Source organism: Necator americanus, chromosome X, assembly GCF_031761385.1.
Source record: "Necator americanus strain Aroian chromosome X, whole genome shotgun sequence".
NCBI classification, from domain to species: domain Eukaryota; kingdom Metazoa; phylum Nematoda; class Chromadorea; order Rhabditida; family Ancylostomatidae; genus Necator; species Necator americanus.
The window spans coordinates 7,386,867-7,404,342 of NC_087376.1; the positions used below are offsets into that span (position 1 = coordinate 7,386,867).

The 17,476-nt window shown below is 38.5% G+C and overlaps 1 protein-coding gene across 1 annotated transcript in view; it reads left to right on the forward strand.

Annotated features, from left to right (window-relative positions):
- The window catches only part of RB195_021733 (uncharacterized protein), a gene marked incomplete at both ends in the record, with an annotated part of 45,032 nt that overhangs the window by 5,130 nt on the left and 22,426 nt on the right, over window positions 1–17,476 (forward strand). Inside the window, 19 exons of the mRNA XM_064208615.1 lie at window positions 35–225; window positions 1,918–2,064; window positions 2,215–2,298; window positions 5,182–5,346; window positions 5,420–5,561; window positions 5,625–5,700; window positions 7,567–7,736; window positions 7,860–8,044; window positions 9,903–9,960; window positions 10,018–10,095; window positions 10,886–10,988; window positions 11,048–11,177; window positions 12,617–12,755; window positions 13,854–13,939; window positions 14,030–14,155; window positions 14,211–14,367; window positions 14,437–14,594; window positions 16,251–16,347; window positions 16,528–16,580. Of these exons, the coding sequence (XP_064064496.1) occupies window positions 35–225; window positions 1,918–2,064; window positions 2,215–2,298; window positions 5,182–5,346; window positions 5,420–5,561; window positions 5,625–5,700; window positions 7,567–7,736; window positions 7,860–8,044; window positions 9,903–9,960; window positions 10,018–10,095; window positions 10,886–10,988; window positions 11,048–11,177; window positions 12,617–12,755; window positions 13,854–13,939; window positions 14,030–14,155; window positions 14,211–14,367; window positions 14,437–14,594; window positions 16,251–16,347; window positions 16,528–16,580 (2,345 nt within the window). The remainder of the gene's footprint in view (window positions 1–34; window positions 226–1,917; window positions 2,065–2,214; window positions 2,299–5,181; window positions 5,347–5,419; window positions 5,562–5,624; window positions 5,701–7,566; window positions 7,737–7,859; window positions 8,045–9,902; window positions 9,961–10,017; window positions 10,096–10,885; window positions 10,989–11,047; window positions 11,178–12,616; window positions 12,756–13,853; window positions 13,940–14,029; window positions 14,156–14,210; window positions 14,368–14,436; window positions 14,595–16,250; window positions 16,348–16,527; window positions 16,581–17,476) is intronic.

Below are 17,476 nucleotides of genomic sequence, written 5' to 3' on the forward strand. Positions count from 1 at the left end.
AGAAAATCTCTGCCAAAATTTACATTGTTTTCAGTGCAATGTGTTGCTGGTGACAGTCATTCATTTTATGAAGAAAGCGTAGAGCAATCGCTTTATGTACTTGTCACATATAATACTCTCATGAACGATGCTATTAATACAACCAAAGACGACCCTTTTAAAGCAGTTTGCGGAGCTGTAATTGGAAGGAATATCAGCAATGCATTTTGGAGCATCGATGGTGTGGTGGGAGCCTATTTATTTATTTACTTCTAGTCTTCCTTTTCCTATTTTTTCTTCTTTTTTTCCTTGAAGTACGTCGGAAGTAAGTTTTATTTCATTGGTAGTGCATGTGTTAAGAAGTAAAAATTATCTTCGTCAGTACTCATTGCCCTACATTCGTACATGGATCTCACACTACACCATATCATAAACTTTTTTCTGCGTTTTTTCTACGATTGTTGTGTAGTTTCATGAGCTGTACTCCAAAAAAGATTTGAACCGAGTTACTTGCAGAATGTATAAGCACAGTTTCTCTTTCTTTCACATCTTAGTGTAGCTTTTATAATGAGCTATCATGAGCAATACAGGAGTACCTAAAACTAACGTTATATAATTCTTTACTGAGCAATAAGCTTTTTTTGCGGTTATCTTCCTATCATATCCCACACAAAACAGAAATTCTTACTTTTATTTCTGAAAAAAACCAATTTTCTGCAATTCTTTCTGCAAATGAATCCCCACAGAAAATACGTCATCAACAATTTTCGAGCAAAACTTTTAAACTAACTATAGATTTAAAGGTACTGTATCACGAAATTGAGTAATATGGAAACCCGAAGACAAACGTAGAGGTCTTGTTGTAGTTTACGGAAACGAGGGTGCCTCCGCTCATCTCAGATAAATTGTCGTAAAAAAAACTGCGCAGGAAGCGCTTTGATTCCTACGTGGTACGTCAGAACGCGGATCCTTGTACACTTTTCGGTCCTCCCAGCCGCCTATTCGTTGATTTTACTTGAATAGGGTGTTGATTTTTGACAGCTCGCACGTGGATGCGTCGCGTTCACATAGGTGACACGTTGCAGTTGATTTCATAGTATGAACCCCGTCTCCCACACCCACTTTTATAACGATTTGGGGAGGACGAGCAGGGCCACTTTCTTTTCAGCAATCTACAACCCGAACTGCAAGTTACCCCTTGGAGTTCTCATCGCCTCATTTTCTTCACATCTGACAACAAATCAGATTTTGACGGACATTATCAAAAAAGTGTAGTCCATTAGTGAACCCTCCAATTTTTCCTCAGTTTTTAAGCGTTTTTCTACTATTTCACACAAAATTCCAAATGACAGTCTTGAGGACAGAAGCTCATCTTCCCTAGACTCACATTTTTCCGAAGGATGTTCGAGGGACTTTTTCATACCAGAGGATTAAAGAGTCCTTTAGAAAGTTAATAGTGATGAGAACGACTAAGAAATATTAAATAGATGAAAAATGGTTTACTTCTGACATTTTGGAACATTTGTGGAATAATTTGGCTTCTATTTTATCACCACTATGCTATTAAGTTGTCCTATAAGTTGTTTTTAATGTTTTTTTTTAAAACATATCGTTATTTTTACTTTTCTGTTTTCCTATTTTCTGTTTCTATTTTCCTCCAACTATTGATCGGATAGATTGTTGGGTCTCGGATCCTTCCTGCCGTTTTTCTGCATTTGTTTTCGAATGATTATCCATTACATGCTTATTACACGAGGTGCTTCAAAATTCACTAACACATAGTACGAAATGTTTGTCATCTCTGAAATGGAACGTGATATTTTTCAAACATTATGAAGAAGCGTATGTGTTGAACTCAATACTATTTTATTCTCTCCTCTCAAACGGCGAATACATTTTCTATCTTATTTATTCAGTATTTTTAAAAAATAGCTTTAGATTTTTGCTATTTCATCAGACGAGTCATCAGACGAGTGTGTGAGTGATGCGAAAGATATGTGCGATCCAGTTGACTCATGTGATCCGAATACGCTAACAACAGACAGCATAATACGAATTATTGATATGTCGCAGGCTAATTCGCAGGTTTGATTTCATACTCCTTATTATCTACGAACGACCGTGATTTTTCATTAAAATTAGTGCTATGAAGTAAGAAAAAAGAGAAAAAAAGTTGCAATTAGTGTGTATGAACTGAAAAAGAGAAGAATAATTCTTACATGTCACTTTTTTTAGGTTCTAATAATTACAAATTCTGCATTAGACGACACATCCAGAATCAATGAAGCGATTCGTAAAGCTATTGCTCGAAAAATCAAGGTTAGTCTACATTTTGAAGTTCTAATCGGTAGCAAAGTCTATGACATTTAGTTTCTTTCGCGTTTATTTGATTGTTGCTTTATTACGTGTTAGTTTCTCAGAATGGAACAGTATTTCAAAAACCCTTTAAGTACTGCCACCATATTTTCTCCGGATAACATGTTGAAGCATACTTGTTCAGAAGCAGAACCAGTACTACAGGAGGTTTGAAATCTGCGTGTCAGCCCGTCTATTAAACGTTTTGTGGTGCTGCCCGCTTCTCAGTAAATGGTGTGAAAATATTCGATTTATTTACGAACCATCTCCCAGGATTTTTGATCAGAGAATTAGAGAGTTTACTATTAACGAAGAATACTTTTTTCACAATGATGTGCATAGGTTCACCAACTTATTGCCGTTTCAAAAGAAAGGAAAGAAATTTTACAAATGAAATACTATCCAATTCTGAGGTTAAAGGCATCATCCCACGAATCTGAGGTGGTGCAGATTTCAGGTGGAGTATTCGTATACGGGATCGTAGATTATGGAGAGGGTGGTGATTCCGTCCATTTCTTCCTAATTGATTTTTTTATAATTGTGTTAAAAATGATTGAAATGATTTTTTTATAATATAAGAAATGATTTTTTTATAGTTATGTTAAAAAGATATAGGTTTAAAGGCATCACCCCACGAATCTGAGGTGGTACAGATTTCAGGTGGAGTATTCGTATACAGTATGGGAGACTACGGAGAGGGGGTGATTCCGTCCATTTCTTCCTCATTGCCGTAAAAAACCGCCCGTAGTTCCGTAGGGTGATGCCTTTAAACCTATATCTTTTTAACTTTAGGTTTTGTAGAGCTACGGTTGCCTCCTACTGAGGGTATATGCATACATACCATCTCGAAGATGCGGCGCCGCACAAGACTGGCGCGCTCCAATCGAACCTCTTGTCCAAAATGGTGCGCCAAAACGAATGAAGCCGTATCTTCCGGACCGTTTTTTACGGCAATGAGGAAGAAATGGACGGAATCACCCCCTCTCCGTAGTCTCCCATACTGTATACGAATACTCCACCTGAAATCTGTACCACCTCAGATTCGTGGGGTGATGCCTTTAAACCTATATCTTTTTAACATAATTATAAATTATGAATAATCATTCTAGTAAGGAATTTTCCCCAAATTCTTTTAATTTATGATAATTTGAAACCCATCACCATTAGTACGCTGCATGTTCAGTACCACCTTTAATATATAGCTTCGGGGCGTGTTTTACTCCTATCACGACAAAAACGCAAAAATCGCTGCAAATCCACGAACTAGATACCCAATGTTCCAGAGACCTCCATTTACCCGACAAGGCAACTGTTTAAACCAGCACAAGAGATAATATTAACCCTACTGGCTTTTATATCAGCATTCTTTTGTATCCAAAGGATATTTTTTGCCGGGTAAAGTGTCGCGCATCATGTGAGTGGGAGCTTGGTTCCATCGGACAAATAAAAACTTGAGTAGAAGAACATCTACAGATCGGCAATAAATCCCCATTCACTTAATATGCATTGGAACATTAAGGGCGGAGTGGTTCCACGGTAGTTGATAGTCACTTGTGCTTTATTCCTGGAATCCCTTATTCTTTTTTTTTTGTTCAATCACCTATTCAGCTGGACATGGGTTTTCGCTGCTGTCTCCAAGGCCGAAGGGCATCAACCTATCATCACTCTTTCTTTTCTTATTTAGCTTGGCTAATTGTATTAATCCGACACTGGTGAGCTAAGTCACTGTTACAGGACTGCTTCAAGGCAGTATACCACGAATCTGACGTGGTGAGGCAATCCACGGCAAAAGCTGGAGATGTAGTTCTACATTCCGGGATCAGGAGATCGTTCCTCGTGGGAACAAAAGTGATTCCCTCGCCGTTTTTCTAAGGACGATTAGGGAGAGATGAGCGGAACGACCCCTGATCCCGCAATCTACGACCCCATATAGAGTTTGTCCATCTGAAATCCATACCACGTCAGATTCCTGGAGTGATGCCCTTAACACATTTGCGTTAAGCAGGAATTGTGCGTTGTACCCCTTAGATGTTGACTGGCACCACTTGTGCATCGATTATAATCGCGGCCACTCTTTCATGAAATTCGCAAGTAATCAAGTACATTACAGAACTTCGAGTACATTACAGTACCCAGTGCTCATACCCACTTTATTGCCCGTCTCCTAGCTATACATTACAGTAAACAACCCCGTACAGTGCTTAAAGGCATCACCCCACGAATCTGGAGTGGTACGGATTTCCGGTGGAGTATTCATATACGGGGTTGTAGATTATGGGGAGAAGGGTGATTCTGTTCATTTCTTCCTAGTTGCTGTAAAAAACGACCCGGAAGATACGGCTTCAGGCGTTCCGGCGCGCTATTTTCCACAAAGAGTTCGATTGGAGCGGGTCAGTCTTGTGCACGCGCCGCATCTTCCGGGCCCATTTTTACGGCAACTGGGAGGAAATGGACGGAATCACCCTCCTCTCAATAATCTACGACCCCGTATAGGAACTCTGCACCTGAAATCCGTACCACCCCGGATTCGTGGGGTGATGCCTTTTATATCGGTTTCTGGTAACTTCTTAACCCATTCAATGCGTATTTTCTTCTTGTGGTCATTCTAAAGCGAGGAATAATGTGTACAGCGATAGTTAATTCCCATGAAGATGCACCTACGTGTTGGACTTCAATTCAAATCGTTTGGGCTTTATGAACAAACCATCTGTCGTACGGTCACAGCCGAACCTGTCACCGATTGCGCTACACACAGTTCTTAAAAAAATGAAAGGATTGCGGTACGAATCAGGAAATATTGTTCAGCCACCAAAAATTAAATGAAAATGTTCTCGGTTTGATTTTTAGGTACATGTGGTTGCCTTGTTTCCTGATCCTCCAATAATCTACAAGGACTATAATTCATTGCCTGGGTATACAGCTTTAAGGAAACTCAGCGATGCAACTCTTGGTTTTTTCGTCAGTCCGTACATGATAGCGACCCAATTGGCTGGGAGGAACACTTCTTCCGAAGTGTGTAATGAAAAATAAGAGTTTTTTTATAGTGTTTCAGGTTTAAAAATTGTCTTATTGTTACTTTTTTGAGGTTATCACTCAAATAATCGATCTATATGCGCGTAAAGTGGATGCGGTTGCAGTGCGTAGTGCTAATAGAGAGGTAGTCAACTTACAGTATAATGTGAACGGCTCCGAGTTCTACATCGCATTCCGATCATTAGGCAACTCCGGTAAGTCTTTGATAACATCATACAAAGTCTATGAAGAGTTTCCTTTATTTTTTTCCATTACAGCAGAAACTCTGACCTTGCTCACTGCACCCGATGATCTCACACTGATATGTGATACAGGTTTTTGGAAGTTATGGATGTAAGTCAATACTTATTTGTTTGACTATGAAGTGTTTTGTAATTTCGCAGAAAAAGATTTTTTGAACAAAAACAAGCACCATATAAAGAAGTTAGAAAAAACAAATGCGAAATCAAAGAAGGGAGTCTCCTTGTGAGTAAATTTTTCTGCTTTGACTTAAATTAGTCATTTAACTTTTAATAAAACCTTAGGTGTATAGCAAACACAAGTGACCATTCAAACTTAATTCAAACAGTTTCCAACTTTTTTGCCCATCCATCGGTTATTTCTCCGATACTAGAATAGGCGAAGATAAAGATATGCGCTCATACCTCCTTAACTATTTTAAGAAACCTAGACAGTCGGTACCAAACGTATTCAACATGGTGACCGCATCATGTTTGCTGCAGCATACATTCACGCCAAAACCACCTGACTTGTGGTGCAATTGCGCTCGCGGTGGGACCATCGCTAGCCCCAGTTAGGCTGCTGAAGTGAGTAAGAATTGTACTGCGTCACCTCGAACGCGACGTCCCCGCAATACTACCGAAAACGAGTTCGGTTTGGTCAGACTGTACGACTCTACGCTTTTACGTGTTTGACACAAAATATCTTTCGCCTCCGTTCAGTCCACATCGAAGATGTACCGCGCTCATTTTATAGGATTAGTTTGGGGCCGAATAATGTCTCGTCAGAAGCGTAAAAGTTCGACAGTCCTTGATTTTTGGCATAGAGATTGCAACTTGCCGATCTTCTTGGATAGGCACAACGATTCGCGCTCTTTTGGTTTCGCTTTTGGATGTAGCATCTTATGGAATGATAACTTGTTCTGGATGAGGCATTTGAGAGGATATATTGCAAATGTTCTTACTTTCCAGACTCTGACAAAGGCGACGATGCCGAAACGTTAGTCGTAATTGAGTTTGTTAACAATCTTGGGTCCTGCTTCAATTTGACAATCGACAAATTGCAATGTCATGTTAATTCCGCTGCAAAAGCCTAACGTGTCAAGTGTTTTTGTTATGTTCTATTTATAAAAGGATAAGAAGGGATAAAGTTTCTGGCGTTGATCAATCCGCTTGGGATGCGTCCCCACGTTCACTTCAGTTCAGAATCGTTTGAGGTTTACGAACGTGTATCTGGCCTATACAATGACTTGCGGTGGCCAACCGATGTGTCAAGTTAGTGTTTATATCCTCCCAGACAAGTCTGGTACCAATTTATCGACCCCGGAGGTATGAAAGGCTTGGTGAGTACTAGGGCAGATTCGAACCTCCGATCGATCGTGGAGGAAGCGGAAACTCTAGCCGCTACAGTACACCCGCCCTTCCATTTATAAAAATAAAAGGTAAACCGCGCGACGTTGATCAATCGCTTTGAGATACGCCTACGCTTTTCATATCAGTTCAGAATCGTTTGGGAGTTATGAACGCGTGTTGGCCTATAGAATGACTTGCGGACTCCAGGCGATGTATAGTAGGTCAAAACTACATGAAGCGCGGCGCAAATGGTTCCGCACGAGGCGGCGCGGTAGAGCAAGCAGCTTGAATCGAGGTGGGACTATCGCGAACTTCAGCGAAGTACGGTAGTACCGAGGGTCCTCTCTCGATTTTAACCGCTACAAGTCCACCCGCTTACGCAACTGCAGCATGCTGAATGTCGTTTGACCCTACTAAATCATGCCAGTGCTCTGAACGTCCTAAACAAATCTGGCACCAGTTTGTCAACCCTGAAGGATTTGAAATTTAGTTGGCAGTAAAGCGGGTTGGAACCATAGATCGTACGCCGCAACCGAACCCTTTACAAACTGCGCTATGTACTTCCGCCACTTTGTGCTTACATTTGTGATTCGTATCCGTGAATTACGACCTAACTACTATTGTACAGGGCTCATCCAGCAGATGGAAAAGCTGTTATTTCTTACCGATATAGTGGATCTGGACCTGAGTTCAATGTTTACCTTATGTCGCCAGCAGCACTTCGAACTTTTGTAGCAGTAACAACATCAAAATCTCAGATTGATGCATCAGCACCATACGCAACTATCGGTAGAAACGGTATAGTTAGAGTAATGTTATTTTATTTATTTTTTGTTTTTCTAACATACAAAATAATTGCTATCGATGTGGTCTTTAAGACTTATTGCTCTTGGTGCAGTGTATTTTTAGTCATATTTTTAGGAGCACCTCGGACAATTGTAGCACGTATATTGGACGATACTAATACTGTGGCCAGTGATCTAATGGTAAAGTTATCATCCGGAATTGCGGAATTGGAACCAGGCATCATAGCACGTCCAATGTGTCAGTATTTCGTCGTACTGGGTACGGTCATTTGTAACGTCAGCGCACCAGCAATCCTATCAGTAAGTAAAAATCCCTAAACTTATCATTTCTCTTACTTGTAAAGAAAAGAAAGAATCACCGAATGAAAGTTACGTTCTTCTCCTCCTCGACTCTACCTTGATCCCAGTTCCTACTTAGATTTAAGAAAAAAAAAACACTACATGAATTATTTATTCATAGCTGTTGTACTTTCTAAGTGTTTCTTTTTTTTTAAATCTGGCTTTTTTAACCAATGCGCTCTATAAAGCGGGAGAGATCAGTTGTTGATTGAATTACCCTATATAAATGCACGTCTGATTGCATTACTTCCTAGAAGTCGTGTCTTAGTCCTGAAGATTTTCAAGAAACATCAACTGCTCGCAGATGTCGCAATGTGCATAGTAGAAAGTATTTTAATAACATATTTATACCTTGGAAAAAGTGAAATTTCTGAAAATCATTACATTTTCCATGGTCCCATTCCATTGTTAGTGATTTCGAGATGGTATGTATGCATATACCCTCAGTAGGAGGCAACCGTAGCTCTACAAAACCTAAAGGCATCACCCTACGGAACTGAGGTGGTGCAGATTTCAGGTGGAGTATTCGTATGCGGGATCGTAGATTATGGAGAGGGTGGTGATTCCGTCCATTTCTTCCTAATTGCCGTAAAAAACGGGCCGGAATATGCGGCGCCTAACAAGGCTGGCGCGCTCCAGTCGAACTCCTTGTAGAAAATAGTGCTTCAGAACGCCTGGGGCCTTATCTTCCGGGCCGTTTGTTACGGCAATTAGGAAGAAATGGACGGAATCACCCCCTCTCCGTAGTTTGCCATACTGTGTACGAATACTCCACCTGAAATCTGCACCACCTCAGATTCGTGGGGTGATGCCTTTAAACTTTCTGAATTGCGAACTCTAACAAAGGTTTTTTTGTAGGAAGGTAAAAGAAACGATTGATTCTTCAATGACGCTGTCTCGCTTCCAGTTGTTTTTTTTTAATGAAATGAGTCTTTAGCACATTAACTCTTTGAAACTTCTCCTATCTCAGAAATAAATGTATTAAAAATACTTTGAAAGTGTATTTTTATGCATGGATGTGGAGCTGATAATGTAAAAATTTTCAAATATTTCACATTTTTGTTTATAGGTCTACATTTTTCTCTGTGAATACATTTATATTCTAAATTTATTCTAGGAAAAATTTTATTTGCAAAACATTTGTTCGAAAAAAAAAACATTATTATGCTGCGAAATAATGTGTTGTACCGTAGCTAAGAATATATTAGCTACAATTAACGTCAACTGTATATGGAAATGAAAAACAGAGTGAATAAAACTTCTAAAAACATAGAAATAAATGGTCAACTCCCAGAGAATCGTAGATTTTGCGCACAACATTTTTTTTTTTTTTTTGCATGTGAGACTGTTAACTCTTACATTTTCCACGACAATAGGATAATCTACGTAGGTCATAGTGGCTGCATGAACGGTATCAAATCTATTTCTGTATTTTTGAAAGTTCATATTAATATCAATGTAATATACTAATTCACGTAAATGGGAGGTGTAGCGCAGTCGGTAATGGGTTCCACTGTGGCTACAATCGATCGGAGGTTCGAATCCGTCCTAGTGCAAAGCAAGTCATTTATCCTTGCGGGGTCGATAGATTGGTGCCAAACTTGTCTGAGATGATAAAAACATTGACTTGACACATCGGTTAGCCACCACAAGTCATCGTAAGACTGGACGCACGTTCATCGACCTCAAATGAAGACTGAGTTACAGTTGAACGCGTAGACCCATCCTCATAGGGATTCAGCGCCGGGCGCTTTATCCTTTATCATTTAATTCACGTGATGTTATGTTATGTTGTTATGTTAGATGAGAACATTTTTAGGTAACATCCAAAGATTTCAAAGGATCCGCTGTACCATTTTTATGTGTCGATGAAGAAGGTGGTTTTAGTTACACATTTGTAATGTCGAAAGAAAGCATTTCACTGTGTTGTTTAGATTTAACACCACGTAGCGAGATCACATCACTGATGGATGATTTGCCACAGGTACACGACGAATTTGATCAAGATGAAGGTGTGAAATCAAAGAGTCTACAAATTTTATCGTTCATTTCTAGTCATTTTAGCTTTTTTAAAGCCTTTTTTTTCATTTCTTAACGTTTATTTATTTTGGTCTCAAATTCTGACCGCTTCCGCTGCATTCCATGCCCAGTTTTGGATGTTTTCAATTAGATGGCCGCGACGCGTCTTCCGTAACGCTTGCATTCTTTCCACTTCGCAGACACTCCCTCTTTCATTTGTCGTGCCTCAATTGAAGGCATATAACTATCACTAAGTTGGAGACAGCATATCATGAAATTGAAAGTGTTCGGATCTTTCCACGAATAGATAGGGGTGGAAGTGTAGTTCACGACTGTGGGTGTGATCACGCTCAATTTTGTCTAGTAGCCCCAAAAACGAGGTAAGAAACCGCTTTGGTCGCACTGGTCTGTCTTACGATGCAACTCGTTCCGCGATAGAATGCGTGCAATCCCGTCCTCGTGGAGCGTCAGCGATCCAACGAATGTAACTCAAATAAACAAAAGTAACTTACCACTTGCACCTTCGGAAACAATATATTACCACAATATATTAGCAATATTACCACTACTACCCGTAATAAGTTGCGTCGTTGGATTACCGGTGCAACCAAGGCTGTTTCTCAAACCTTTTTTTCTGGATTAGTAGAGGGAAGCGAAATCACGTTTACATTTTTGAACAACATTCTTGTTCCTATCTATTCGTGATCCAGTGGCATCTGGTCAACTCTATTTTATGGCGCCCTCGAAGCTATTTGCCAAATCTACTTATAAAACTCGTTACAGTATCCTGCTCCACTACGCTCACCGCTAGTCCTTTTACCAAACAAATGCAGAGGACGTTCTCTATTGTGGCTCGGAAAACAAAAGATACTAACGACAATAGCGTGTAAATTGTTATTTTCCAAGGATTAGAAGTTTAACATAAATATGCATATACATTTCCAGATCGACGGTTGACAACCTCTTTGTGCTCCCAAATGGTGTGTTTAGTTATCTCGTTCCCTATATGCGACAGAATCCCAGCTATTTTACCACGTGGTCGGCGAATATTTTCACCAGTGACAACCCTGGACTGGTCAGTTACCCAATATTTAAAAAAATTTGACTTATAACTTTGTAATGTTATTATAAATTGAGCTGTGCACGATAGCAGGTATGCCACGTTATATCATTCTTCTCCTCTCTTTCTAAATAATAGAATGCTAAAAAATTTAATTCCACAAAATTTTTAAGTATTCTATTATGCGTAGAAGTTTTTTGACGGAAGAAAGTTTTGAATGGATTTTCTCCTGAAGCTAGGGGATAATTTGTTTTTAAAGTTCAGTCTCTATTTTATGTGAATAAGAGCAGATGTTGAGGTTTCTAGAAACATTGAAAGAATATTAGAGCTAAAAATATGAAGTAGCGAGCATACCATAATAAATATTACGGATTCTTATGAGTGCGATAATCTTGAAAGGTTTGCAGGACATTGTAGAAACTGGAGACTGTAATTCCTTAATCTTATGAAGCGATTTTTATTTCTTGGTGATTCTTCTTAAAATTGCAAACTCTCAGAGCTTAGAATTCGGAAATTCATGCTTTTTTGAAAAGAGTTATCATTTAGAAAAAAAAAATTAGAAAGAAAATTCTGAAACAATGCAACATACCACTTCAAAGGTTTAGTTACGTTGGTGGTGTGTATACTAGGGAAACGCTGCATACAAATGCATATATCAGAGGCATCAGAAGCACCTCAGGCATACAGAACGAGAGAACTGTTTACATTCATAAAATTGAAGTAATATGCCGAATTCATCTTCATAATACAGCTTTATCGGGTAAAACTAATCCCTGTGAATCAGTCACTTGTAGGCAGTGCTTGACATTTTCGCTGTGAGACTTGCTAAATATGTACGTATGTAGCTTTGTCTCTGAAAATTTCCTGAATGCACCCTTTAAGAATATGCCTCAGCGTTCTTCATCACTTCAACATACTTCAGACTATTTGCTCCTATTCATTCTGCCATTTTTTTTAAAACTTTATCTGTCGATTGCTTCTAGGGTATACCTTTTTTTTGTTCTTTCGCGTTTTTACTGGGGAAAATAATTCCGCGCTATAATAACAGTGTTCATGCTTTTCTGATCACTGTTGTCATCTTAAATCTTCGCCCCAACTATCGCATTTTGACGACGATCATATTCCTCCTTCTTTCCTTCCTTCTTTCTTTTTTTCTCCCCTTTTTCTTTCCTCGTTGCTCTCTCTCTCTTATTGCTTCAAAACGCTTGACGTGTTAAGACGTTTGTAAGACTTAAATAATTGTGACTTACCCTTAACATGCGAACCTTAACCATAAGTTGATTTCTGCAGTTCAAATTATTAAAAAGATATTTGGTTGATAGAATAACTGCTGTCTACATTTTTCTGCTTAGGAAAATTTTGAACATAATAAGAACACCATCTTCCAATTTCCTTCTTAATTTTCTACTTCACCTGCGTAACTGCAACATCTCTGTTTTATGTATATTTTTAAGACCACTCAAAACTCGGATTTCACTTCCTACATTAACAACGTGATGAACTCTGTTCATAATGCAATCGAAAATGACGACTCGGTCTACGACTACGCTGCAGCGTTGGAACATGCGCTACATGCTAAAAACACATATTCAGGTACCATAAACATTTTTCTGTACTAGAATTTCCATAATATCTACTCCTGATATATTGTCGACACTATTTTGTCGAACCATTCCCTCAAGAAGTTTTTTTTTTAAACGTAATGGATGAAAATGACAACGTATAGTAGGATCAAAACGACATGAAACACGATGCAGTTGCGTAAGCGGCTGCGTTCGAAGCGGTGCGGTAACGCTGCGGTTGAGTGTAGCGGTTAGGATCGAGGGACGACCCTCGCTAGGGCCATTCTTCGTTGCAATTCGCGATGGTCCCCAACTTGATCCAAGCCGCTAAATCCAACGAGTGGATTATTCCCAAGAAAAAGTGCCTTGGAGCGGAGAGACGGTAGAACACGCTCTCCAAACATTAATTTCTACTTTGAAAACCATCGCTTATGTGAGCTAAAGATCATGGTTTTATCGAGCTTTTTTCTTTCCTTTTTTTCTTTTATTATTTCTTTCATTTCTTTTTTCGTGCAATTGAGAATGACAAAAATTAGTTCATAACCATAAAAGTACAGAACTTTCTTCGTTAGCGTCAACGTCACTCCTTCATCGACTCTGGTCCTATCGATCGGAGGCCGCGGAACCACTGCGCGCTGTCGGTCGACGACCTTACGCTTCAACTTTACGCAATACCCGAAGCTCTCACTACACTCCGAATTGATGAAACCATGACTAGGAAAAAAAACTTTCCGAAACATTTCAAGCAAGGATTTTGTCCAAAAGTTCGTTAATATATGTGGGTAAAATTTGCATCATCAAAGAAACTAAGATATAGAATCACGAATATTTGGCAGTTCATGAAATATCTGCTGCTTTTTCCAATTTTTCTCCGTATTTATGATCTTCCGCGCACCGGCGCACGCAACTATTTCTATTCCTCCGGTCTTGATAACGTGGTACCAGACTTGTATGGGAGAATGAAAACACTGACTTAATTATCCGCTGGCCCCCGCACGTCATTCTGTAGGTCAACACTCATTCCAAAAACCTCAAAGATTACGAATTGCACTAAAACGCGTTGGCGCATCCTAAATGGATTGATACGCCAGAAACGTTGTCCTTTTATATGATCTTCTTTTTTCTTCAGATGTACTTGTTGTTATTGATTCTGAAACAGATGGTAAACTAGACAACGTCGACGTTCTTGTAAGCACCTCTACAACCCGAGCTAGGGTAACGTTCATGTTTTATTATTTTCAGTTCACCTTTGATCAGGTTATATTTAATTAACGGCTACATCTCATTATTGCTTAAAATTTTCAGTTTTTCTTTGTTTTGGTGGAAACGTATACGTCCTTTAATAATTCAGTGCATACAAGTATTAGTGAATTGGCTGCTAAAAGTGGTGGAATAGCATTCAGGGTGGAAAGCTATACTTTGGTTCAACAGGTATCGCAAAATAGCATAAACAATGTAGATTATTTTCTACAAAATATTTTTACAGTTCTTTGAACAATATTTCAACGTCATTGTTAGCGACGAGCTAGTTCTTTATCAATCATTCAACACTACAGAATTAATCCTTGAATCAAAATCATTCTATGTTACTGCTGGAAGGGAATACGTAGTACTTCTAACAAGTTCGGATAGCGCATCATTAGGTTTGAGCAAATATTGTCCATATTCTAATAAGTTGACATATTTTTTTAAATTAAAAAAACGTGTTAAAGTGACGGAAATCCAACTTCATGGAAAAGAAGGCGATTTTGCTTGCTCAAATACCACTATTGGTCGTGATTTGATTCTATGGACATGTACGTCTGGATTCAACTCAGGCACTTATACTTTGCAAGCACAATTTCAGGATTTGAACGCTACGTCTACATCGGTGAGTTTTTTTTAACTCTTCTTCTTTCCAACTCTCTAACATCTTTTACTCAGCAGCTTTTTGCCGGAATTTTTGCATTGTTTAGGATGCAAGCTTGAGTGATCATGCACCGTTAAAACTAAGAAAAGAAAGAATGAAGCAGCACTACTATTCTTCACAATTGTTTAAAATAGAGTAAATTAAAGAAAAAAAAACTGAAAATAGGTCTAATTTGTCTTCGTTTCTAAAAGGAAATAACGGAATATTTTGTTGAATAATAGCAAAATATCATCACAATAAATTCAAAACGACGGATGTTCAGAGCGGTCAAAAACTCCTGATCTCCATGTTACGTTCCCCCCGAGGTTATCATCCAACATCAATCATTTTATGTCCTAAGCTATGTTTATAGAGTTATTTCTTTAATCAATAAACTAGATATTCTGTTAGTTAAAGAAAATGGAAATTCGTTAATTTCAAATCCATGTACAAAGAGAAGGCAATTTTTCTCTTTTTTAGTGGTGAAAATTGAAATTTTAACTCAGCACTTTATTTGCTTTCTGTGGAAAGCATAGTGGTCGAAACGTTATGGTACAAGTGAACAGGAAAGCGCTTTTGTGTGAAATGTTTTTATTTTTATACTCCAATCAAATCATTCAAAAATTTAAAAGTTTAAATAAGTCTGCTGACCGTAATTCGTGAACACAAAGTGTGCTGTTATAAATGAATACTTGTACACAGTCATAGCTACTTCTTGTTTTTTTTCTTATTTTTCTGTTCAAACATGTCTGGTACTCTTATATTCAATATTTGAAGACATTTATTTGAGGTTTTTGACTATTCCTAGACTAAAATGTGAGAAAAGTGTGGCTGTGAGAAGTACTGGTTTCATTTCACCAACGGTTATAGGGTTAAGGGTGCAGTTTACGAATATGAGCTCAACACGTAATTGTCGAGAATAGCAGCTATGGTACCTTTACTCCCACGAGACACCTCATAACGCCTCACGTGTGTTAGAGCAAACATATGCGCCGCGTCTACAAGCGAACAGTGAATCAAAAGCCCGTTGGTGCTGTCTCTCTCTGGTCACGGAAAGCGTGATTGCGCTTGGACTCCTCAAGTATGTACTTCCCTTACTTTATTGATTTGTGAGTACTCCCTAACACCCTCAATGTTATCGTGTCGTGGTATGCTGCTTCTAGGAGGTTGGGAATGAACATCTTATCCTGCAAATTTGCGGGTAAAGATTCGACAAAGTAGGATCTAACTCGAGTTCGATACATTTATGGATTTGTAATCACGTTTGTACAAATACAGTGTGCAAGATGCGGAGAAGTGCTTGAATAGAAATCACTATTATTACGATAGGCAGATGAGGTATCTGGGACCATATTATATATTGATTAAAAATATAGGCTTATTCATTTGTTCATTTGTGTGTAAAAGCAATAATAGCACATAATAGCGTAGGCGGTAGTCAGAAACAAAAAAAACAAAGTTTAAGCATAACTCCGAATAAAATAATAGCATAATAAAACGCTAGAATTAATTTATTTTTGTTTTATTTTTTTTATTTTATTTTACTACAACAGCAATAATATTGGTGATAGAGAGCGATTACTTGCTCTGCATTGTAACGAATCCTTTTTTTCTGCTTACCTAACTCTACATTTGAAGGGACAAATTTTCCTCTACGAAAAAAATTACACAGTGACCACTAGTGTAACGTTGTCTTCGGAAAAGGATATGGATGCCGATAACGATGGAGTTCTCTGTAAGTTACGATATCTATATTCAAACATTTTTTTAAAATGTGTCTTATATAATTCTGAAGAAGTAGGTTGGGAAAACAACCAAATTTTTGTATTTGTTTTTTTTTGATCGCCTAAACGGTTATGTTAATAAATGTGTGTTTTATATTTCAACGATCCGAAATATATTGTAATAAGTGGAGGCAATGACCAGGAACAAAGTCACAACGTAACTTTGATGCGACACGATGGTGACGTGAGTTTGAAAATCTATTTAAAAATTTCCACTTCAGCAGTAAGGATATGGAAATGTATTTTGGACTGGGAGATAACGTAGAGAACGGCCTTGGAATATGTTTTCAACGTTTCGGCCGTTGTGAGATTGAAAAATTGACGCTTCTGCTTCTTTTTTTACCGTAATTTAACATCAGTTACGAAGCTTTCTGGGATATCTTTCTTTAGAGAATGTATAAGAAAGGTCATCCACAGTTTCGCTATCAATAGCCATGGTTAGCATGGGTACTGTAAAATATGTACCCGGGACGTTTTATAAGTGTCATACATATTTGGATACCTCAGTTCCTATTTTCGTCGCTTCTCCACATAGTCTCGCCCGCTCATAGAGATATCGGCATTGGATATTTCTGGACGTAGCATTCCACGGGGGCATCGTCCGTACAGGCAAGATCCTATTCTAGAAAAATTGAGTGTTCTTATGGGAATCGTTCGGAAAAGCTTTTGATATAGGGTTCTGTAAAGTAGTAGATGGAGTTGATGAAGTAGATCGGAAGAGTCACAACAAACACGTGAAATACTCATTACAAATTCAAAAACCTTGGACAGTTAAGGGACCTCTGGCATCAGTTTGCTCAACGATATAACTCCTTACACCTATATTATGAATAAAACAAAACCGCGCAAGGGGAATTTATTAACTTGAAGGACTACAGGGAGAAAAGTTGTGTTGTAGGGTAAATTCAAGGCTCATACAATTTGTGCGGGTTCATTCGGCCAATTCTATCAGTGTAAAGAGTTGTTTCGTTAGGTTCTCTGCAGCTTTGAGTACTTCTAATTCTCCTAATTTCTTGGACAGTTTTGCGTTAACACTACTATCCTTGAAAACTTCGATATATCTCGAATCTTGCCTATTCC